Source organism: Neoarius graeffei, chromosome 28 (assembly GCF_027579695.1).
Source record: "Neoarius graeffei isolate fNeoGra1 chromosome 28, fNeoGra1.pri, whole genome shotgun sequence".
Classification (NCBI taxonomy): Eukaryota; Metazoa; Chordata; class Actinopteri; order Siluriformes; family Ariidae; genus Neoarius; species Neoarius graeffei.
In genome coordinates this window covers 51,654,400-51,678,231 of record NC_083596.1, presented here as the reverse complement: position 1 = coordinate 51,678,231, position 23,832 = coordinate 51,654,400, and the positions used below count along the sequence as shown (strand labels likewise).

At 42.3% G+C, this 23,832-nt stretch overlaps 2 protein-coding genes across 4 annotated transcripts in view; one reads left to right on the top strand and one right to left on the bottom strand.

The window, feature by feature from the left end:
* arhgap20b (Rho GTPase activating protein 20b) overlaps positions 1–9,598 on the top strand; it is a 57,090-nt gene extending 47,492 nt beyond the window's left edge. The window contains 6 exon segments of the mRNA XM_060912290.1: positions 241–404; positions 2,691–2,852; positions 4,045–4,154; positions 5,165–5,354; positions 6,159–6,273; positions 7,345–9,598. Of these exon segments, the coding sequence (XP_060768273.1) occupies positions 241–404; positions 2,691–2,852; positions 4,045–4,154; positions 5,165–5,354; positions 6,159–6,273; positions 7,345–9,365 (2,762 nt within the window). The 3' untranslated portion in view covers positions 9,366–9,598.
* A 13,476-nt stretch (positions 9,599–23,074) lies between these two features.
* eda2r (ectodysplasin A2 receptor) overlaps positions 23,075–23,832 on the bottom strand; it is a 25,443-nt gene continuing 24,685 nt past the window's right edge. For all 3 annotated transcript variants that reach the window (XM_060912284.1, XM_060912285.1, XM_060912286.1), the window contains one exon: positions 23,075–23,832. This exon is cut by the window's right edge and continues 327 nt beyond it. The gene's annotated coding sequence lies outside the window, so the exon portion shown is untranslated.

Below are 23,832 nucleotides of genomic sequence, written 5' to 3'. Positions count from 1 at the left end.
TGGTGGTGAATCATGCTTATGTTTATATGGTTTTTTTGCAGTATATGCATTTAAGTGCTCTACATTTACTGATTTTTCAGTATTGTAGATATGTCTTACATGTTTGAATCCTTTCTGAAGCTTCTTTAGCGGTTATAACAAACAAACAAACAAACAAACAAGACTGACTGAGTGAATGGGTGTAAATGTAAAATATTTTGAATTGGTCGTTGTGTGTGTGTGTGTGTGTGTGTGTGACAGGTTCTCTAAAGAACAAGAGAAAAAAATCTCTGATTGGCTGGGCCCTGAGGAAAGGACAAGTCCAATCAGAAGGACAGACTGACCTTCAGCCCACCTCCAACCAGCTGTTTGGCCAATCACTGGCCTCGGTTTGTCATGATGGAAACCTGCCTGAACCTGTAATGGTGAGGAAATGAGTGCAACATTCTGAGGGTTTGGGAAAGTGAAGCGGTGCAGACAGGCAGGTAGAATTTTTTTGGTTTTGCTTTTCAGTGCTTTACTTGTTTATTTTGAGGACACGCTCCCTCAGCACACACACTGACTGCACACACAGTTCTGTGTCTCTCGGTTCTCTCTCCTTTATGCCTTCAACTTCTCACTGCAGCACAGAACACACTCATTCGCTTTAACCCATCACAGGTGTAACTCTTTGCCACTCACTTTGCGTGGCTTCACTCTCCACATCCCCACATCGCCTGACTCAGGCTCAGGAGCCGTCTGGCCTGCCACCCCCCAAAAAAAAGAATGCCATCTTCACCCCTGCCTGTGGATAACCTTGAACCTGAATGGCTGAAAGGCCAGGTACCAGTGAGCGAGCCATGTGTTGGCATCCTTCATGTAGTGGAGCCACTGGAGCGAGGCGTGATTGGAACAGATTGTGAAAGGGCATCCCAGCAGGGAGCATCAGAGGGTGAGGACCACCCACTTGATGTCCAGACACTCCTTTTCGATGGTGCTGTACTGTCTCCCACACTGGGTTTCCTCTCCCTTTATCACCAGAGATAAAATGCCCCCCGGGCCCCTAGCAGATGTGTTACTCTGATAAATAAATGGGAGAGAAAAGTCAGGAGAGTGTAGCAGTGGCTCACCACAGAGTGCACCTTTTACCTGAGTGAATGCCTTTTGGCAAGGCTCCATCCATGAACTGGATCTGGCATGCCGTTTTTAGTGAGATCACTCAGTGGGCTCCGAATACTTAGGCACGAACCTACAGCAATAGCTACCAGCCCCAGGAACTGTCTTACCTCCTTTTCACTCTTGGACTGTGGGCAGGCTGCAATTGTTGGTGTCTTGTAAACTTGGGCACACACCTGCCCAGGACCTAAGTGGAAGCCCAGATACTGTGCTTACACCTGTCCTATCACACACTTCTTTGTGTTTACCATGAGCCCTCAATGACATCAGAACAGCCCTGAAATACTGAATGTGCTACTGCCAGTCATTATTCTAGACAATAATGTCATATAAGTAGGTAGCGGCAGAGGCGGTGTGTGGATGGAGGATTCTGTCCATGAGTTGTTGAGATGTTGATGGGTCCAAAAACAACCCAAACAGAAGGGTGACGAATTAGTGTCAACCAAACGGGGTGGAAAAGGCTATTTACTCACAGGATAATGGAGTCAAGGGGATCTGGCAATGTCCCTTTGTTAAATCCAGTGTCAAATAAAAGCAAGTGACATGTAACTCATCAAGCAGTTTGTCAGTGCAAGGCACTGATCCCCGAGGGGACTCCCCACCAAGGTCGGAGGGGCAAAGCCTTCCCCAGCCTCCGTGTCTTCCTGATGCAGAGCTGATGCCCCGTGTCTCCCTGACTCCTCCCGAGCCATCATGGCACTGGATTCCCCACATACTTTGCTACAGCAGGACCCGTCTGCAAAATATGTACTTTGCTAATGTTTGAAACCCAATTTACCCCCAGAATAAACTGATGGGTGAAGCAGGGACATTACTCTACTCTCTGTTTTTTCCCCCAAAATTGAATCATGACAGGTACCAGGGGATACTTGTGCACATCCCCAAGTCAGCCCCTGCTTTTGTGGTGTAGGGATGGGGGGAGAGTGGGGAGAAGAAGGGGAAGTATGGGAGAGGAAAGAAAGACAGAGAGGGAGGGAGAAGGGGCAGAGTGCCTGCCTGCCACAGGAAACGCCACCCAATTGTTCCTCGGCCAGCTGGATGGCTTCGACCAGCAACGCCGGATGGTGGCACTGGACCCACTTCACTGGTCCCTCTGGTAGCTGAATGAAGAATTGCTCCAGCATCACTGCGTCAATGACATTCTCAGTGCCACACTTCTCTGCCAACAGCCACTGTTGGCAGGCATCCCGGGGCCGAACTCACCCAGCATTTCTTGATTCTCTCACGGCTCTCAGCGCTCTCCTTTATGTCATTGCAATACAGGACACACTCATTAGCATTAATCCATGGTCGGTGTAACTCTTTGCCATTCACCTCAATCAGCTTCAGTCTCCATTCACAGCCCAGCACTCGACCCCAACTCCATCTCCACAGTTGACTATAAATTGTTCGAAATCTTCTTAAAGGACGTGACTCAGGAGGCTTTCAGAGGAAATTCTCTTTTTTAAAAACTTCAGCAACAGTTGTACTCAGCTGATGAAATCAGTGTGTCACTTCATGATCCCCATATATATGCGTGTGTGTGTGTGTGTGTGTGTGTGTGTGTGTGTGTGTAGGATCTACTGTGTGTGCTGTACCGTGAGGGTCCTGAAACACTCGGAATATTCCGGCGCTCTGCAAATGCCAAGAGCTGCAGGATCCTGAAAGAGAAGCTGAACCTCGGACATCGAGTTTCATTACGCGGAGAATCTGTGTTTGTCGCGGCGTCTCTCCTTACTGTGAGAAAACGATCCACTAAACATTTCATCTGCATTCCCACTTGATTGTTGTTCAGGAGTTGATTAATTCTCTGTAACTGCAGCTCTGACAGTAGTGCAGATTTAAATTAATGCACTCGCTCTGATGCATGATGGTTTCTATAGTAACAGCTCATTCATTGAGGCGTGTCCAGCAAACACGCCACTGATAATAAACAGATTAAAAACATCATAGTTATGGTTGAAGTTTTCTGAAAGGAAGGAGAAATGATGTGTGTGTGTTGTTTCTGTAAGGAGTCTCCAGTGTGAGTGCTGTGTAACAGTCAGAGCTGGAACTGTAAGTTCTCTGACGTCTTCAGGACCGAGGAGTTTACACTTCTGTAGAGTTTCTCAGGAACACGATGGAACAAGCTGCGATTTTTTTCTCTTATAAAAAAGAGGGATGAGGGATGGAACTATAAACTGATAAAAATTATGACACCTTCCTTTAACAAATAAATAAAAATTGGATTTGGTGTTAAATTACTGTGGTGTATGAGGAATAAAACACTCACTGGAGTGCAGCTATAATAAAATAATCCACTTCAGGCTGGTATCCATGACTCCATTTCATCCCAGCACCCTGGCGTTGATTATTTTCCAATAATGACACTCTCTGTTCAGGTTTTATTCCTCGCGTAATACACACTGCCGACTCCGAATTCATGCTCAAGTTCGTGGTTTGTATCCGTCTATAATCCAGACCACACAGCTAGTCGAAATTAATCCAGATTCTGGCGAATCTCAGATTTAGATTCACACTCACTCCAGATTGACATTTAATCCTGATTCCAGATTCGAGACTAATCTGGATTTTTTAAACATTAATCCACATTCACGCTGAATTCAAACACTTAATCCAGATTTATATCACAGCAATTTTCTTGATATATTTAGATGTATATATTCTGCAGTGCTTATTTTTCTTTCAGCAATCAGACAGAACAGTCTTCTTTCCAAGCTTAGATTCAGACTTGCACCTTTTCTAGATTTACCTTTAATCCAGATTTATGATTAGTTTGGATTCACATTTAATCCTGATTCACACATGACCTCCTGTGACTCATGCAGCAAAAACTCATATTTTTCAATGCACAGCTGACTTCCTCCCACAAATGGATGGTGTGTGTGTGTGTGTGTGTGTGTGTGTGTGTGTGTGTGTGTGTGTGTGTAGGAGTTCCTGCGCAAGTTGCCCGGAAGTGTCTTGGGTTGCGATCTGTATGAGGATTGGATGAGTGCAATAGAAGCAGATGATCAGCAGTACAGATGCTCCTCAGTGAAGAGGTGCAACACACACACACACACACACACACACACACACACACACACACACACACACACGAGTCATGTGCACACTGATTTGCCTCCTACATGACCCTCGTGTGTACATGACAGCACTGGTATCTCTATCTCTATCTCCAGCGTCTAAACTCCACCAGATTTATTACTAAATTGTCAGCTGTGTTTTTTTTTGTTGTTGTTGTTGACGTCGCAGATCAGAGGCAAAGTGAGGTCTGACACTGACGAGTCCAGTTTATTAGACCAGAAAAAGATGACAGACGTGGACTAGATTGTTGTTATTATGATGATGTGGGGCGGCACGGTGGTGTAGTGGTTAGCGCTGTCGCCTCACAGCAAGAAGGTCCAGGTTCGAGCCCCGGGGCCGGCGAGGGCCTTTCTGTGTGGAGTTTGCATGTTCTCCCCGTGTCCGCGTGGGTTTCCTCCGGGTGCTCCGGTTTCCCCCACAGTCCAAAGACATGCAGGTTAGGTTAACTGGTGACTCTAAATTGAGCGTAGGTGTGAATGTGAGTGTGAATGGTTGTCTGTGTCTATGTGTCAGCCCTGTGATGACCTGGCGACTTGTCCAGGGTGAACCCCGCCTTTCGCCCGTAGTCAGCTGGGATAGGATCCAGCTCGCCTGCGACCCTGTAGAACAGGATAAAGCGGCTACAGATAATGAGATGAGATGATGACATGTTGTTTTCTGATGACTGGCTGGATGTTGTTCTTTGAAACAGGTAACAGGTGCTAACATTAGGATTTCATATTCCTCCCACTCTGGGTTTGGATCGAGTCAGACTCAGAAAGTTCTAATTAACTTGATTAAAATGCTGGTTTTCATTAAAGGTTATTAATGAGTTAAAAAAAAAACAGTGCTGTCCGTCTAAAATTTTCAAAATATCACAATGTTCTTGAGCACATCAGAAACCAACTTTGCATCAACCAAGTGGAATACTGCACCTCCACATGTGCTTCGTGTGTGTGTGTGTGTGTGTGTGTGTGTGTGTGTGTAGTGTGTTGGCAAAGTTGCCCCAGGTCAACCGTACACTGTTGTGTTATGTGTTCGGAGTGCTCCATCACATACACACACACTCGGATGTGAATCAGATGACGGCGTCTAATCTGGCTCTGTGTATCGCACCCAACATGCTGTGGAGAGCTACGACATCGAACCCGGAGCAGGAGAGCCAGAGCATGCTGGAGGTATATACACACACACACACACACACACACACACACACGCATGCGCACACACACACACACACACACACACACGCGCACACACACACACCAGACATTCAAACTTGTCTGAGGTGTGAAATTTAGTGTGTGGATAAATATGAAACATGGTGGTGGTAGTTTGTATTGATTTTTTTTAAAGTCCTCTTTAGAACATTCAACATGTTCAACCGTTCTCTGTTATGAAAACCTCGTGTCCTAATTGAACAGTGTTCCAGCTTTAAAATCCTCTTATCCTAGTCCACAGCTCGTAATCTGGTCTGAATCCGAGTGAAATTGGTTCTAGAACTAGTTGACACCAAGGTTGAGAACCGATGATGGAGTGTAAACCAGACTTGACATCACATCACATCACCGAGAGTCTCGGGTTCGAATTCGGACATGATCCAAGTCGCTGTTGTTTCTTTGCAGTCGTTGTTGCCATGGATGCAGCTGTCCCTTTGAACCTCCTCAGCAGTTGTCTTGGGGTCGTTCCGCTTCTTTAATGGAAACATTAGCGAGAGGGCTAACAGTTAGAAATAAAAGATGTACAGACGAGCAAAATGAAATTGTCAGTGGACCTCAAAAGTGTAAATGTGAGGAAACAACTCGAACATAAACGTGAACGTAACCTTCCACACGTCGCCCTGACAGTGAGCAGGAAGTGACAGATCTCTACACTTGCAGTAAACAAGACTTGTTAGTTTCTGTGTTGTAACACTGATGATTGATTTCTTGTGTACACTCGTGTTTTTGTCTCTGCACTGTTTTTCCGTTGCCGGCGTCCAGGTGGCTGCACTCGTCCGCTTCCTGATAGAGAACACTCCCTCCATCTTTGGAGCTGAAGTGGAAGACTCTTTTACGACGCTCTTGAACATGGCGCAGAAAAACGACGACCTCACAGGTCAGGATTTTTATTTATTATATTTTATTTATTTTTGCTTGAAAATGAGACGTTGCTAAAAAAGTAATGGTATGAAACTTAAATATTTATTCAGATGTCTGGCCTCTTCATTGCTTATTATTTGCTTTATTTAGTGTTTTTAGTGGTGCTCATGGTGGGAATGCAGCGTTTTGTTCTTGGTGTACAGTTTCTACAGCCGTGACATGGCTTCCAGATTCGTTTGGCAGTTTATTTCATGGCAGCAGAAGATAAACTTGGCCGCATCTCAGCATGCTGTGGTTTTCTTCTAGACTTGTGTCCACTTCCACTGGAGAACTGAAACAGGAACTCAAAGTCACATTAAACTTCTTTATAAAACATCTTTTACATCCTTCCCGAGGAATCAATTTTAGAGTGAACAATTTATGTTTTTTTAATGAAAATGGCAGCGTAAAATCTGAGTTAGCATTCAAGAAATTGTTATTACATAATCAAAAGCATGAGCCAATCAGATTCTGTGATGCAAATGAAGGTGACATCAGAGGAAAAGGCGGGGCATTACTGTAGCTTAGGGCAGCATTTTTTATTTTGTGAAGATAAATGATTTTTTGTTATTTTGCGAAAATGTACGTGTCTGATTTTTTTTGTTTCTACTGACAATTTCTGTTTAGCACGTGACTATTTTTATATTAAAATTATTTTAGGTGCAAAAGAAACTACGGAAATGGCAGTTTAACAAAGTTATATAACTCAGTCAGATACATATTTTTATTCAGGATTTTTCATGTTCATTTTATAAATGATTTTAAGATTGTTTAACTTTAAATAAATTTTCAAAAAATTATTTTTGCTCAGTTTTCATTGGACCTGATAAAAAAGTGGAGGAAGCAACTGGCTAACGATTAGCATATAATACCATCTTATAGTAAACAAAGGGAACATTAAAAAAAAAAAAACATTTTGAGGGAAATTATTTATATGTTTATCTGTCGGCCAAAATGATAAACAATAATAAGAAAATAAAGATGAACTTCGGGAACATGCTGTAGCTCTTTTTCATCCTTTTTTTTTGTTTTGTATTTTTTTAAACAGCTAAGGCCTCCCTGCCCCTGCACTCATCCTCAGAAGAGACAGATCTGGACATCCTTCCTTCTCGTCTCCTCTCTCCGGACCTCGAGCCGTTCCTCCCACTGAGCACTCTGTCCTTGAGTGAAAACAGAAAATTGTGTCCCTTTAATGTTGCGACAGAAACCTCAGATGGCGTGTACAGCTGCGGCACGCTCGATTTAGCGTCACAGAAATCCATCTCGCTCGGCGAATTCGGTCGGTCACGGGACAGGTGTCTTTCTGAGCCTTCGATGTGCTTTGCCACAACGAGTCCTCGCCAAGCCCCGCCCCATCCTCTTGTCATCCGGCAGTCCAGCTGCGACGATCCCACCATGGAAACTAAAACTGACCAATCACAGAGCCCGGTGTTGCAGGGTCGCAGTAGAGGAAAGGGGCGCTACGCTTTCTGGAAGTCTCCACAGTTTTCTGCACGTTTCCGTCCTCCTGCTCAGCGACTGGCCAGCATGTCCAGCCTGTCGTCAACGGCGACGTCGTCTCTCAGCTCACTGGACAGCTTTGAGTACATCCCAAGTCCGAGTGATGATAAACCCCGCCCGTTTTTGTTTGGCACTTCGGCTCGGCTCCGGCCTCTGACTCCTGAAATGCCGAGGAAGCTGTGGACGATGGCATTCACTTATGATGAGCTGATGGATGGAAACACAACCAGAGAAAGGGATGAAGACAAAGAGGGAGGAGTTAAATTTTTGGACATAAACATTGAAGACAAGTGTAAAGGAAAGAATGGACTAAAGGACGAAGAGGATGGAGAGATGAAAGCAGGCGGAAGTGGAGTGATTGATGACCAAGATGGAGGGATGCAAGCAGAGGAACATGAGACTCCACGCCAGGATGAAGGAATCTCACACCACATGCTACTTGAGAAACAGGACAGGGACATGGGACTCGTACACACACTCTCACACACACACCCTTGTCCCATACACACAAAGCACACTCGCACACTGCACAAACACTCGCTAACTCTCCCGTCCAAACAAGACAAAACCAGCAGGATGAAAATCACGTTGTTCCCCAGCGTGGGCAGGAGGATATTCAAACAGTCCACGAGGGTTACCTTGGAGACGGGGGGAGAGTCAGTTACCATGGCGCAGGTAAATGTACCACAAACGCTGTTTTACAACCAGAACGTCAACCTTGTGCTTCGATCAGAAGGAAAATGTAAGATTAGCGATGCCGATGGTGATGGTGTTTGTACATGTAATGACATTTGCGTTAGCAAAGCAACAGAAGACAGTGCTAGCCATGAGCTTAGCATTAATGCAACTGAAAACGGTTTTTCTCTGAGTGACAGTGAAACTGATCTCCGAAGTGGAGTTGATGTTAGCCAAACAGTTAGCAACATTAGCGACAGCAAATCCTTGAACCAAAGTACAGGCGATGTTAGCCAGAGTGACCACAGAGTTCGCATCAATGCTCCTTGTAGCACAGACCACAAGATTAGCATAAACATGAATGATTCTATTCAGAGTGACCCTGAAAATGGCAATCGCGCTCCTGCTGCCACTGATTACACAGTTAGCATTAGCAGTATAGGTCGTGATAATGACAGCACATATGTTAGCCAGAGTACTTCAACTAGCATGAGCCATATGGTTAGCAACAGCAATGTGGACCACATTAGTGATGTCAAATCCGTTCCCCATAGTGCTAGCCAGAGCATCAGTACACCTACGACTAGCATGAGCCAGACGGTTAGTGTGAACAAAATTAGCCACAGTGTTAGCAGTTCTCTGAGTAATGCTAATCAGTATGCAGATGCATCGACCAAAACTTCGCTCCGACAAACCATACACATACGGCTACCGGCTACGGTACGCAACAGCGTCAGAGCGTACTTTAGGCCCGCCCACACACACGCACACATACGCACACATTCAGTGATGCACACACAGTCAGAGACGTACACTCACACACACACTCACACACACACTCACACACTGCCCAGATCACAGAACAGGCCCCTGTTCATGACGAAACTTCAGTAGGAAAAAGCTGTTCACCAATATGGCGGAATTCCTGTGTTAGTCATGTTAGCAGTTGATGCTAAGTGTAATGTTTGTGTAATTTTATTTGTACAGAAGATTTTTTAGTAATCTTCCAGCACATCTGAGGTAAATGTTGACGTTCTGGATGTTTCTGTGTCACTTCCACTCTCACTGTGTCTTTACATTGGGTCAATATAGAAGATTTAAAGTATACAGTACTGCTTGAAAGTTTGTGAACCCTTTAGAATTTTCTATATTTCTGCATAAATATGACCAAAAACATCATCAGATTTTCACACAAGTCCTAAAAGTAGATAAAGAGAACCCAGTTAAACAAATGAGACAAAAATATTATACTCGGTCATTTATTTATTGAGGAAAATGATCCAATATTACATATCTGTGAGTGGCAAAAGTATGTGAACCTTTGCTTTCAGTATCTGGTGTGACCCCCTTGTGCAGCAATAACTGCAACTAAACGTTTGCGGTAACTGTTGATCAGTCCTGCACACCGGCTTGGAGGAATTTTAGCCCGTTCCTCCGTACAGAACAGCTTCAACTCTGGGATGTTGGTGGGTTTCCTCACATGAACTGCTCACTTCAGGTCCTTCCACAACATTTCCATTGGATTAAGGTCAGGACTTTGACTTGGCCATTCCAAAACATTCACTTTATTCTTCTTTAACCATTCTTTGGTAGAACGACTTGTGTGCTTAGGGTCGTTGTCTTGCTGCATGACCCACCTTCTCTTGAGATTCAGTTCATGGACAGATGTCCTGACATTTTCCTTTAGAATTTGCTGGTATAATTCAGAATTCATTGTTCCATCAATGATGGCAAGCCGTCCTGGCCCAGATGCAGCAAAACAGGCCCAAACCATGATACTACCACCACCATGTTTCACAGATGGGATAAGGTTCTTATGCTGGAATGCAGTGTTTTCCTTTCTCCAAACATAACGCTTCTCATTTAAACCAAAAAGTTCTATTTTGGTCTCATCCGTCCACAAAACATTTTTCCAATAGCCTTCTGGCTTGTCCATGTGATCTTTAGCAAACTGCAGACGAGCAGCAATGTTCTTTTTGGAGAGCAGTGGCTTTCTCCTTGCAACCCTGCCATGCACACCATTGTTGTTCAGTGTTCTCCTGATGGTGGACTCATGAACATTAACATTAGCCAATGTGAGAGAGGCCTTCAGTTGCTTAGAAGTTACCCTGGGGTCCTTTGTGACCTCGCCAACTATTACACGCCTTGCTCTTGGAATGATCTTTGTTGGTCGACCACTCCTGGGGAGGGTAACAATGGTATTGAATTTCCTACATTTGCACACAATCTGTCTGACTGTGGATTGGTGGAGTCCAAACTCTTTAGAGATGGTTTTGTAACCTTTTCCAGCCTGATGAGCATCAACAACGCTTTTTCTGAGGTCCTCAGAAATCTCCTTTGTTCGTACCATGATACACTTCCACAAACATGTGTTGTGAAGATCAGACTTTGATAGATCCCTGTTCTTTAAATAAAACAGGGTGCCCACTCACACCTGATTGTCATCCCATTGATTGAAAACACCTGACTCTAATTTCACCTTCAAATTAACTGCTAATCCTAGAGGTTCACATACTTTTGCCACTCACAGATATGTAATATTGGATCATTTTCCTCAATAAATAAATAAATGACCAAGTATAATATTTTTGTCTCATTTGTTTAACTGGGTTCTCTTTATCTACTTTTAGGACTTGTGTGAAAATCTGATGATGTTTTAGGTCATATTTATGCAGAAATATAGAAAATTCTAAAGGGTTCACAAACTTTCAAGCACCACTGTACACTCGCGAGCAAAAGAATTTACTCCCAGACGTTCTGTGTTCCAGTGTTGTCTCCAGTTTAAACACTTAAAGCTGAATGTATTGTGTCTTTGAATTAACTTTGAATTAATCTACACGCAAATCAGAACATCTAAACTTTATTGAAAAATATATTATATTTTATGTAGACAGTGTGTGTGTGTGTGTGTGTGTATGTGTGTATATACACACACACACACACACACACACACACACACACACACAGTGCTCCCCACAATTATTGGCACCCCCTTGTAAAGATCAGTAAAAAGGGTTAGAAAAAAAGCCATCACTTTTAGTGAACTTGCTTCATCTTACACTGAAAAAATGAGATAAAATCCAAACTTTAATTGAAAAATGTATTCAGAGAAAAACAAATCCCTCATCAAGAACTAATTATTTTCAACAAAACACATGTGCCTCTATTATTGGCACCCCTGGAAATGATAGTGAGCACAATGTACCTGAAACGTGTTTCCCTTTTAAATTGGAGATGTTTGAGTTGCTTGGAGTGTGTAAGAACTTTCGAGCTGTAATCCATGACATTCTGATTAACTGGGGAACAAATATGAGGTGACACAGAGGCCAAATTCCCGCAGTCATCCACCAACACACACCCATTTTACTCATCTTTACAAGGGTGTTTTTTATTTTAAATCAAGAGAGTTTAAAGCTTTATTATTATTGTTATTATTTAAAAGTCTTTGTGTCTGTGTCATTAGGAAAAAATGGAAGTTTAAACTACAGAAGCATCAGCGTGTGTGAAGCTCGTCATTCTGCCTGAGTCATTTGCTCGCAGGGTTAGCGAATAAGCCGAGCTAACTAGCTGACTAACTATACTAGCTGTCCTGAACGATTTCATGCTCATTTCATTGTGTAATAAAATGAGACTTTTTGAATTTTAATAAAACTAACATAAACATATCTGTGCTAATTGCAGTAATTAGTGTAAAGATGTGAAATTGGCTTTACATTAGCATGCTAACACCTGTGTAAAGCTAAAATATAAGAGCCTGAAATCGACCTGACATGCATTTTAACTGTTAGTTTTAAACACATGGCACTGTAATGTATTTATTGTTTAATATTTCATACATTTCAGATTTTATTCACACAAAAAAGATTTATTCATATTTTCTGCACATTACACGATTTTTACACCTAAACACACTTCTGAATGCTCTGTGAGAGAGAGAGAGAGAGAGAGAGAGAGAGAGAGAGAGAATGTGTTCTGACATTAATGTCAAGTCATTTCTCTGTGTGATTTTATACTTCACATTTTCACCATATCATTAAAGTTTATTAAAATAATTTTGTCTTATTATTATTAATAAAGATGACCCCATTTGTTGCAAAGTCTATCTCTCTGTCTTTCTGTATCTAGCTGTTTATCTCTCTGTAAATCTGTGTCTGTCTGTCTGTCCGTCCGTCTGTCTGTCTGTCTGAATCGACCTGTCTGTCTTTCTGTCACTGGATGATGACTGTAATGTGTTCACATGTTCCGTGAAAAGTCTGTGATTAGTTTCATTGTTTTTTCTGTAAATACTCTGATGTTTCTGTTCGTTCTTGTGAACTCTTATTGTGAGTTTCTGGACCTTAAAATTTCCCCACCCCGTTCTCCTGGATTTAACCCTCACCTGTTTCCCAGAGTTCTGATTTATCGTGGTGTAATGAGTGTATGCCGGTGGTTCTGATGTTTAGATCTGCTCTAACAAAACACACACTGAGTTTTCACACTTCTCATGTTGCACACTGTTTTTATCATTTAATTATGCTTTAAAATATTGTTCATTTGCATAAAATGATTCAGAAATTAATTGAGAGTGATTTGTGTTCAATATTTGAGTTGCTGACTCAGAATTCGGCCTTTACGCTCGACACTAACACTCTGCTACTCATCACGAATCGCTCTGTACAGACTGGGATTGGACTCAGATGGCCCTCCAACAGAGGGTTTCCTTTTCAAAAAAGTGCTCCATATTGAATTGCAAGCTAGAACCAATAACCTTCCAAAGAACCCTGGAAGAACTTCAGTCTAGATGGCTAAAGGGTCCTTTGGTCCATTTAGGAGAACCCTGACATTTTAAATTTAAAACTTAACTGCAGATGGGTTCTCTGACAAAAAAGGTTTCATGTATAGCTATAAGCTAGAACCATTAACTCTCTAAAGAACCCTGAGTAAAAAGGGGTCTATCGGGGTCTTTGAATGGACCTTTTGTTTGTCCGTTCATTAACCATCCAAAGAACCCAAACAAAATTTTGTGTTTCCTTTTCCAGTTGTAAAAATAGCTCCTGTAGGATACTAAGAACCTTACCATTTTTATAGAACCCTTGAAGAACCCTTTTCTTATGGGAGCAGTTCTGCAGTCTGATTGGTTCTTTGTACTTGTGTATGCCATGGTCTGTTAGGAAAGCAAACTTCGGAACCCAGCAACACTGTGAGCTTTTTCTGAGCAGGTTGTAATCACCGGAGAGAAAATTGTTCAGCATCTTTAAAAGCTTTTTGTTTGAATCCCAGGTGAGTGAATGTTCTTGTGGTTTTTCTGTGGCAATCCGAAAGGCGTGGTCCTGTGAAATTATCCTGATCTTGGTGACCTTTCATGAAGATAAGAAGTGAAATTTCAGTCTGGATTGAATAATCGAGTTACACAGCAGCGACAAAGTGACCAGAAGTTGTTTAATTCCAGTGGTGTCTCTGTGACACTGACCAACAACATCACCATGATTCAGTGACGAAAAAAAAAAAGCAAAGTTCAAATTTATGCAAATGAGCAGCGAGAGAGTGGAGTGACAGCCAATCAGAGGGCAGATGTGTTCCTCTGATATTCTTCCACTGTGGAACGTTTCCTCTGACTTTACTTCCTGTACTAGCAGTTAGTTCGGCGATTGCGGATGCGACTTTGCGGTCCGTGGTAAAATGCTAGTGTTTGAAGCAAAATCGCAGTATTTATAGGAAAGGAAACTTTCTTCAAAGTATATTTTTCACAGAGAATGCACCTGATTTGTGGGTTCATGCATGCACATCGTGGGCAAAATCTTAATCAGCCTGCCTTTAAGAAAATACAAACATACAAATCCACCATGAATATAGAAGAAGAAGAAAACTTTATTCGTCACATGCACACGTCAAGCACAGTGAAATTCATCCTCTGCATTTAACCCATTTGAAGCAGTGAACACACACACACACACACACCCAGAGCAGTGGGCAGCGACACCAGAGCGCCCGGGGAGCAGTCAGGGGTTCAGTACCTCGCTCAAGGGCACCTCAGCCCAAGGCCGCCCCACGTTAATCTAACTGCATGTCTTTGGACTGTGGGGGAAACCGGAGCACCCGGAGGAAACCCACGCAGACACGGGGAGAACATGCAAACTCCACACAGAAAGGCCCTCACCGGCCGCTGGGTTCGAACCCGGAACCTTCTTGCTGTGAGGCGACAGCGCTAACCACTACACCGCCGTGCCACCCTTTAGCAAAGGCAAAGTAAATATAATAAATAAATAATAAAATATAGGGCGGCACGGTGGTGTAGTGGTTAGCGCTGTCGCCTCACAACAAGAAGGTCCGGGTTCGAGCCCCGTGGCCGGCGAGGGCCTTTCTGTGCGGAGTTTGCATGTTCTCCCCGTGTCCGCGTGGGTTTCCTCCGGGTGCTCCGGTTTCCCCCACAGTCCAAAGACATGCAGGTTAGGTTAACTGGTGACTCTAAATTGAGCGTAGGTGTGAATGTGAGTGTGAATGGTTGTCTGTGTCTATGTGTCAGCCCTGTGATGACCTGGCGACTTGTCCAGGGTGAACCCCGCCTTTCGCCCGTAGTCAGCAGGGATAGGCTCCAGCCCACCCATGACCCTGTAGAACAGGATAAGCAATAATGGATGGATGGATGGATTTATTCGTATATTTATTAGTATTCATCTCATCTCATCTCATTATCTGTAGCCGCTTTATCCTGCTCTACAGGGTCGCAGGCGAGCTGGATCCTATCCCAGCTGACTACGGGCGAAAGGCGGGGTTCACCCTGGACAAGTCGCCAGGTCATCACAGGGCTGACACATAGACACAGACAACCATTCACACTCACATTCACACCTACGCTCAATTTAGAGTCACCAGTTAACCTAACCTGCATGTCTTTGGACTGTGGGGGAAACCGGAGCACCCGGAGGAAACCCACGCGGACACGGGGAGAACATGCAAACTCCGCACAGAAAGGCCCTCGCTGGCCACGGGGCTCGAACCCAGGACCTTCTTGCTGTGAGGCGACAGCGCTAATCAGTGAGACTCATTTATTTAATTGTTTTAAAGTGTAAATGCAGTCATTTAAATTTTAAATTGTTTGTGGTTTGCTTTTCTCCCATAGACAGCTCTCTGGTCTTCATGTTGGTTTATCCTTTTTAACAACAAATGCAGTCTTCACAGGTGAAATCCAAACTAAATCAAATCAAGAGTCGATGTTCAGAGCGATTAATTTTTTAACCAATCGAACAGAGCACACCTGAGCACCAAGAAACACAAGAAATACAATCAGTAGATATAATCCTCAGCTACAGTCTTTCCTGATACATCCGAGGCAAGATAAAAATTATATCATGCCATCATCAACAATTTAAAAAGTGTTCTTCAGTAATAATAATAATAATAATAATAATAATAATAATAATAATAATAATAATAAGCAGGAGCAGAAGAGAAGAATTAAGATGTCCAAGAGGACAGAACCCAATTTGAACTTTACTATTTATCATCATCATCATCATCATCATTCCAATAAATTCATCTTAATATCTAAATAAAACATTTGAACTCAGCTGGTTTTGGTGTCATGTTTAATACCAGCTCTGTTTGGCAGTAAAACCCTGAGCACACATTTACAGGTTTATTAATAAACTCTTCACACATCAGGTTGATTATTCAAATGTTCTGCCTGTTCCTGTTCCACTGACAACACAATCACTTTCTATTTCGCATGAGAACATTAAGCCTGTTTCATTAAAGCGAGCAGTCAAACAGAATAACGAATAGAACTTAATTATCAGTGTCATTTTAATAATGATGGTGGGATGTGATTTCCACCACTTTACCGAAAAAATAGTGAGTCTGTGCTTTGGAGAACCCTGAGAACTTCAGTCTGAGAACGGAGACTGATTCCTGATGGTTGCAGTACTAATGGTGGAAACCAGAGGGCGCTGGTGCATGATAAATCATCCTCCCTCAGAAGTGCTATAACTGCCTTATGTGCTTATCAAGCCTTATGAAGTGATCTAAAGTGTTCAAGTTACTGCACAGGAAGAGCAAGGAACGTTACCAAACGTCAATTACTTATCAGGGGGAACCTTTAAAGTTCCTACATAGAACCTGACACCGCAGTCAGAAAGAGTTCCTATGAGAAGCAGAACCCTTTTCTGAAAGCTCACAACCCTCAACTATCCAATCACTCAAAACTGATCGATTTCATCCTCAAAGTGTACTCGAATAGCAAAAAAGGGGTTCTTCAAGTGTTCAAGGGTTCTTAGGATTCAGATTCTCAGATTCAGATTCTCGGGTTCTCTATAGAACAGACCTCTTAAAGGTCTGATGACACGAACATGACTCTATGCAATTTCTTAAATAAACTATACAACATGGCAAACATGTTAGATTTCTGTTATAATTACGTGAAAAAAAGCTGTTGTTACGCGAATATCCAACTTTTAATTGCACAGCGCAAGAAAACTGGGTCCGTGGCTCGCGGCCATGCTGTGACGTCAGCGGGAGAATACGCTGCGGTTCACTGGCTGTTCTCCTCAATGGAAATGGCATATGAAAACGCCGGTGAACTCTCTAGTGCAGGGGTGGGCAATTATTTTTTCCATGGGGCCACATGAGAAACAGAAAATTTAGTGGAGGGCCGGACCATAAGGCTGAACTAAATTCTGCATAATATTAATTGTATTTCTTTATATGAAGCAATAAATAACATTGTTTTTACAAACTGCTAAGACTGGTAAGAGTATGGAAAAAACGAGGTTGCCTTACAAAAAATGTCATTTATTCAATCAAATTTCCCAAAACAATGGTTAACAAAATGTGAGTTTGTACCATTTTTTTTTCAGTCACATTCACCCCAAAACACAATAAAGACATCACAATATTGTCTTTCTACTCCAAATATCAAGCAAGATACATCATATTATAATAATGATGCCCACATTTGTAGTTTAATCACCTCATTTGGTGCTTTTCGCCGGAGATCGGCTCCGGCGCCTGCTGGTGACGTCACACTATGTGATTGGCTGGACCGTTTGAAGGATGACGTACAAGTTTGTGGTTGGTCTGGACAAATTACGGAAGTAGTTATCGCGGAATTAGGTTTCGTGGGATTTCATGTCATGTTCATGTCGCACGCATTGCGTTTTTGTTGAACACAACTTCAAAATAAAAGCAATGCACATTCAGTCCATGCATGAGGTAAAATTAGAAAATACGTTTATTTTGTAATTTCTAATTAACCTTATGCGGGCCGGCCAGAATGAACCAAAGGGCCGGATGCGGCCTGCGGGCCGTAAAATGCCCAGGTCTGCTCTAGTGCTAGCTCTTCAACAACCAAATACTGGTACTTTAAGCAGTGATCATGATGGCATGATTTTATCTGATTTTAAATAAATGAGATTGATAATAATGTGAATGTTCACAACTAGTACATACAAACTCTGCAGCTTCCGATTCAGCAGCTGCGTCATACTCCGCAAAAACATCAGCAAGAACCTACAATATAAATGGAAATGCAATACACTAAGCTCAAATGACTTTTGGAAAGTATAATTTCTAAATTTTTTCTACATATTCTTGAAGTCGGTCATCGGGGTACTTGCTTCCGTTCCCTAACAACGCATGGCAAAGGGTAAAGTGTAGTGTTGCTACGAGTACTTGCTAAAGCCTCCGGTGGAAGATCCTCGATGTGCTGATAAGACATACAGTTCTATAGAACACACAAGTGTCACGATAATCACAAAACAGATGCAAATTGTTAAAATACCTCATTTTTAAGCACTCATGTATTGATCTCTTCCGAATAGAATCTATGATAGCCTACCCTCTTTACCCTTTGCCTCTCGTTGCTAGGCGGCAGTTGCATGAAAGCCGCAAGCTTTCACAAGCAAATACATGACTGATATCACGCCGACTTTATGATTACATTTATGATTATCATGAATGTGTACTCTATGATGTGTACTCTATGAGCGAACTGGAGCGAGTCACTTCCAAGATGGCTTCGCAGACCGCATGGTTACTATTTTTAGCATCATGTCGGAGCACTCTATAGCTCTACGTACCTTTATCTTATGTCGTTTCTCAACACATGTTCTGACAGGAGGACTGTCTTTGGAGGAGTCGGCTTGTCCCAGGCGACTGCTGGATCCGGCATAGCTACTAGTAGACCCCCTCCGGAATACTGTAGGCACTGCTGATGGCAGCAACACACGTTTGTGCTGAACTGAACACCCAAGAGATTCCTTTAAGCTGGGAAGGGTGTCAAAACAATCCAAATCGAAGTGTTCAGAGCACAGGACGGATGTTGGTGAGGGCTCCCACTTGTCACGAGTGCGCCTGACTTGCTTCACCCACTTCGCATGCAGCTCGCGATCTCTGGGAAACTTGAATAAACTTACCCCATCCTTGTGGGTTTTGGAGCAAAAGCCGGCAACACAACGCGAAGGCATAATAACTATATATATATATATATATATATATATATATATATATATATATATATATATATAATGTATAATAAAAATACTAATAATGATAAACTGAACACCTGCCGCATCAACAACAAACTGGTAAGTTAGGAGGAAGGTTCTTTCGCTGACGTCATATAGCCCCTCCTCCTCTTTCGTCTCCTGGGTGCTGCAGCCCCGTCAAATTTGCCCAAATAGCCGCGTTTTTTATCATAACTTGTAAAATAGGCGCCTTCGTGAATTAATATATGGATCATCATGAATTACTTTTTATGTTATAAAACATCGCCAAAGATGTCTTTATGACATAAGATGACTTTATGTTTTAAGTCGTTCAAATTCTGTAAAGCTGCTTTGCGACAATGTTTATTGTTAAAAGCGCTATACAAATAAACTTGATTTGATTTGATGTCAAAAACGTGTCATCAGCACTTTAAGGGTTCTAACTTTTCTATGAATGTACACACTGAGAAGAAAGAAGAACGGGATTGTTCACGGGTTCTTTAAAGGTCCATTGGATCGTGAAGAGTTATTAGCTTGCAGAAATGGATCTACTTGGAACCTTTTCTTTTTGGGTTCTATATAAGAACTTGGGGGCGGCACGGTGGTGTAGTGGTTAGCGCTGTCGCCTCACAGCAAGAAGGTCCGGGTTCGAGCCCCGTGGCCGGCGAGGGCCTTTCTGTGCGGAGTTTGCATGTTCTCCCCGTGTCCGCGTGGGTTTCCTCCGGGTGCTCCGGTTTCCCCCACAGTCCAAAGACATGCAGGTTAGGTTAACTGGTGACTCTAAATTGAGCGTAGGTGTGAATGTGAGTGTGAATGGTTGTCTGTGTCTATGTGTCAGCCCTGTGATGACCTGGCGACTTGTCCAGGGTGAACCCCGCCTTTCGCCCGTAGTCAGCTGGGATAGGATCCAGCTCGCCTGCGACCCTGTAGAGCAGGATAAAGCGGCTACAGATAATGAGATGAGATATAAGAACTTTAAGCTTTACTGAAAAAGAAAGAAGCCTGAAGTATTCTCATAGTGTTCCTCAGCATCTTAGCTCCGAAAACATTTCTGCTACTAATAGGAACTCTTTTGATTGCTGGACATTTCTACACGTACGGTAGACCAGAACCCGTTCAGAGTTTATAGTTCTGCAGGGAGAACAATGAACATTATTTGAGTCGTTTTGTTCCGTGATTAAATATCGTTGGGGGAAAAAAATACTTTTTTTTTTTTCTGTAGAGACCAGAACCTCAGTTCTACTGGTGGCATGAACGACTTATAATTTGAGCTCATTTTTTTGTTGTGGTTGTTACAATAAAAGTACCATAGAATGTTGGAACCACACACACACACACACACACACACACACACACACACACACACACACAGTATGATGAATAACAAAAATGGTGAACCTTTGAAGAAAGTAAAGCCTCTTTTTGTCGGTTGATGGTTTCTGTCTCTCTCTAGAACACTCCTGAGAGATTTATCGATGGTGACAGACTCGACACAACCTCTCTTTTGTCTTTAAATGTATTTAAGGAGCAGATGGGAATCTTCACAGTGTATTATTCTTTATTGTTATGTTTAAGGATCCTGATGGCAACCAGAGCACCAAAGAACCTGATCATCTCAGATAAAGAAGCAGATAATTCTGCTATTTGTGTGTAGAATAAAGCCACAGCCTCGGGGAGAATGGCTTTATCATGTTCAACTGCAAAATATTTTAAAAATCTATAATCACAGCTACAGCGTCTGAACCTGACCCTACGCGTAACTCGTCTTACCTTTAGCTTTAACGCCACTGAGATTTCCCAAGGTTCGATCGAGTGTGAAGTATTTTTCAAGCATGTAGCTGCACTCACTCGGTACATTTACCAGAGGCAACAACGATCTCTGACGCACTCTTCCCAGCTTTATTATTCTTGCTCACATCTCTGAACACATTTCATGAGAGGCTGTACATGACGGCAGAAGATGAAACCATCGTGAGGTCATAAGTTTGCAGGTTGGAACTAAAGATGTGAGCGAAGAACTGAAGAAACATCACAAAAGTTACTGGTCTGAAGAATCATTCAAGCCAATCATTTGGAGTTGCCACTTCTTTCCAGTATCAAACTTTAATTTGTGTAGAATTGTGAAGGATGCGTGTTTGTGAAACAGCGGCTCCAGGTCACTCACGTACGTAGAAAACGAGCGATCACCTGTCGCTTTGTTGTTTGCTCGTGTGCTAAGTTTGTTTCCTGTGTAGTCATAGACTTTTACCTCACATTTCTTCTCATTCTCCCCTGCTGCATTTCACACACCAAAAATGGACGATGAAGACAAAAGTGTCTCCTCTGAGACATGTGAAGGTGCTGCATCGGGTCAAACTGCTGCCCATGTAACGTCATAAAACTGCTGTAAGAGTACAGACAAGTTTCGTTCTTCTCAACAAGACAGCAGGACCACTGGATGGCTCCAGAATGTCAGGATTCGATCTCGGAGTCTCCCGGACTCTTTCTCCATTGCACCTGTGGGAGTCACGGTCACTCTGAAGGTTGTGAAGGTTCTGGGTTACGGATCTGAAGGTCTTGATGAGAAGAACTGCTGCTGTTGGACCCATCAACAAGACCTTTAACATTCTCTGCTCCAGCTTCTCTGTTCCTCTGCTCTGATCCCGGCTTCCTGATATCCAACGAAATGAATTTCACAGTACTGGCAGGCTTTCTGTCTTTTCTCCTTCCGAACATGGTGAAGCCTGTTGGCTCCACTTCAGTAGAATGTTGGGAGGATTTATTCTTTTTTTCCCTTCTGTTTTGTTCAGTTGCTCAGAAAAATTTTCACCAAAGTTCTAGTCATCTAACCCATTGGACAGGAGCCTCTCCATCATGCTGTTTATCTACAGGTTCTTTAAAGTTCTTGCTGAGACAGCATGTCTTCCGTTACCCAGTGTTTGGGACGCAGTCCGTGAGCTTCAGGACATCACCAAAGCTGCAGAGTTGAAATTATTATTCCACTGAACACGTCTCAATTCTTATGTTTTACAGCAAACCACAAAAATGTTGATGAAGAAAACAAGTGATATAAAATTAGCTGCAGTGTTTTACAGTCTCCACTTGTACTCCTCGGCATGTGTACGAGCAGCTAATAACCCGAAATGTGTGGTTTAACTCAGAACAACACAGAGACTGCGATAAAATTAGCATAAAACTAAATCATCCAGTCAAAGAGAACGACTCTGCGTCCTATAGGCTGCGTTTAATGGAATGAAGACAAACTTTTTGGAATGAATTTACATAAAAATCCGGTTGATAGGTGATACATCTGTCAGAGTGAGCTCTCACACACTGTGCAGTTTAAACGAGTGAAAAATGGGCCATTAAGTCCAAAAAGGTAACAAAATAATCTGAGAAACAATCAGCAGCAGCACGTATAAACCCCATCAGCAGAACGACTGTTTACAAGCTCTATAAATGTCATAAAACTTTACATCGGCAATAAAGCAAAGTACAAGCCTTTAACTTGATGTTTTTCAAAATCAGTGCTACACTTGTTAGCCTTAAAGAACCAGGATGTAAATGTTCACGGCAAATGCAGTCGATTAACCAGGAAGTGTTTCAACTGGAGCTACGAGGCTAAGAGCTAACAAGCAGTTAAAGATGGCTGAAAAGAGTTTATCATGATCAAAAGCAGTGCTGAGTTCCTTTAGCTAGCGTACAGGATTAGTTAGCATTCTGCTTCATTAACGAGCACAGCAGTTCAGCAGTCTTCAGGTTCGGCTTGAGACGCTGGATCACTTTGTGTTCAGAAATGTTCACTACAAACTGATTTAGTTGGAAACATGATAATGTCTTGTTTTGTGTGTAATGTGTTCCTGAGGGCCTGTGATGGTAGTCCGGTGGAGTGTGTGGTTCCTAATGGTTTATCTCATGGTACTTTGATGAAAAGGTGGTTTTTAGGAACCTGACGGAAACTTTGGTGGTGTATGATGTGAGATTTTCTAACGGATTATCAGCACATGTCAAATTAACAACATGAAACTATTTTTATTTTCATTTTTGCTACAAAACACTTATACAGAGTAACATTTTGGAAAATTTACAACAAACTTTCAAAATACAAAGAAACGACAAAAGAAAAAAGTAAAAGCTGCAGATTCAGACTCAAAGTGACCACAGGGGAAAAAAAAACATTTAAAAATAAAATATCACACATGCTACAATATTTTTATGCAAATTCACAAAACATCAAGTTAAAATTCTGTAAAAATTCAGTAAACTACGAAATACAGTGTAAAAACTGAACACGACACGTGTAGAAAACTCTGGAAGGAATTCAGGGAAACGACACTGAGGTGTTTCTGAGTGAATTAGCCGAGTCATGTTCCCTCGTGAGTAACAGTGTTGATGTTAGCGATGCTAACATGTCGAACGTTAGCATCCATCTGACCTGAATCTGGAAACATGTCGATACAGAACTTTACCTCAGCTGGGTCACTGAGGAGCAACTGAGGAACTTTACAACCTCCAACCTGAGGAAGATCTCGGGAGGAAACACGTTCCTTCATCCAAAGTTTGTAAAATTAGTGTTTATATGAAAATTACATGCAAATGTTTCAAAGTTAATAAAATGAAAAACAAGTTAATAAATGCAAAAAAAAAAGTGTTAAAAATTTATTTCTGGTCAGAAATGGAATGATGCTCAGTCGCTAGCATGTTTAGCTTCTCTGTTTATCTTTTATGATGCTAGTTTACTATCTAACTATTATTAAATACTTACAAACGTTTATGTTTAATATTAGCATGACACTAGATCTGCAGTTAGCATATGAGCAGCGAAATAGCTATTTATAAAATTATCCATGTTAGCATTATGCTAATTAGCAACATCACTAGCACAAGTATCACATTTAACATTGTTACTGTAATGACTGAAA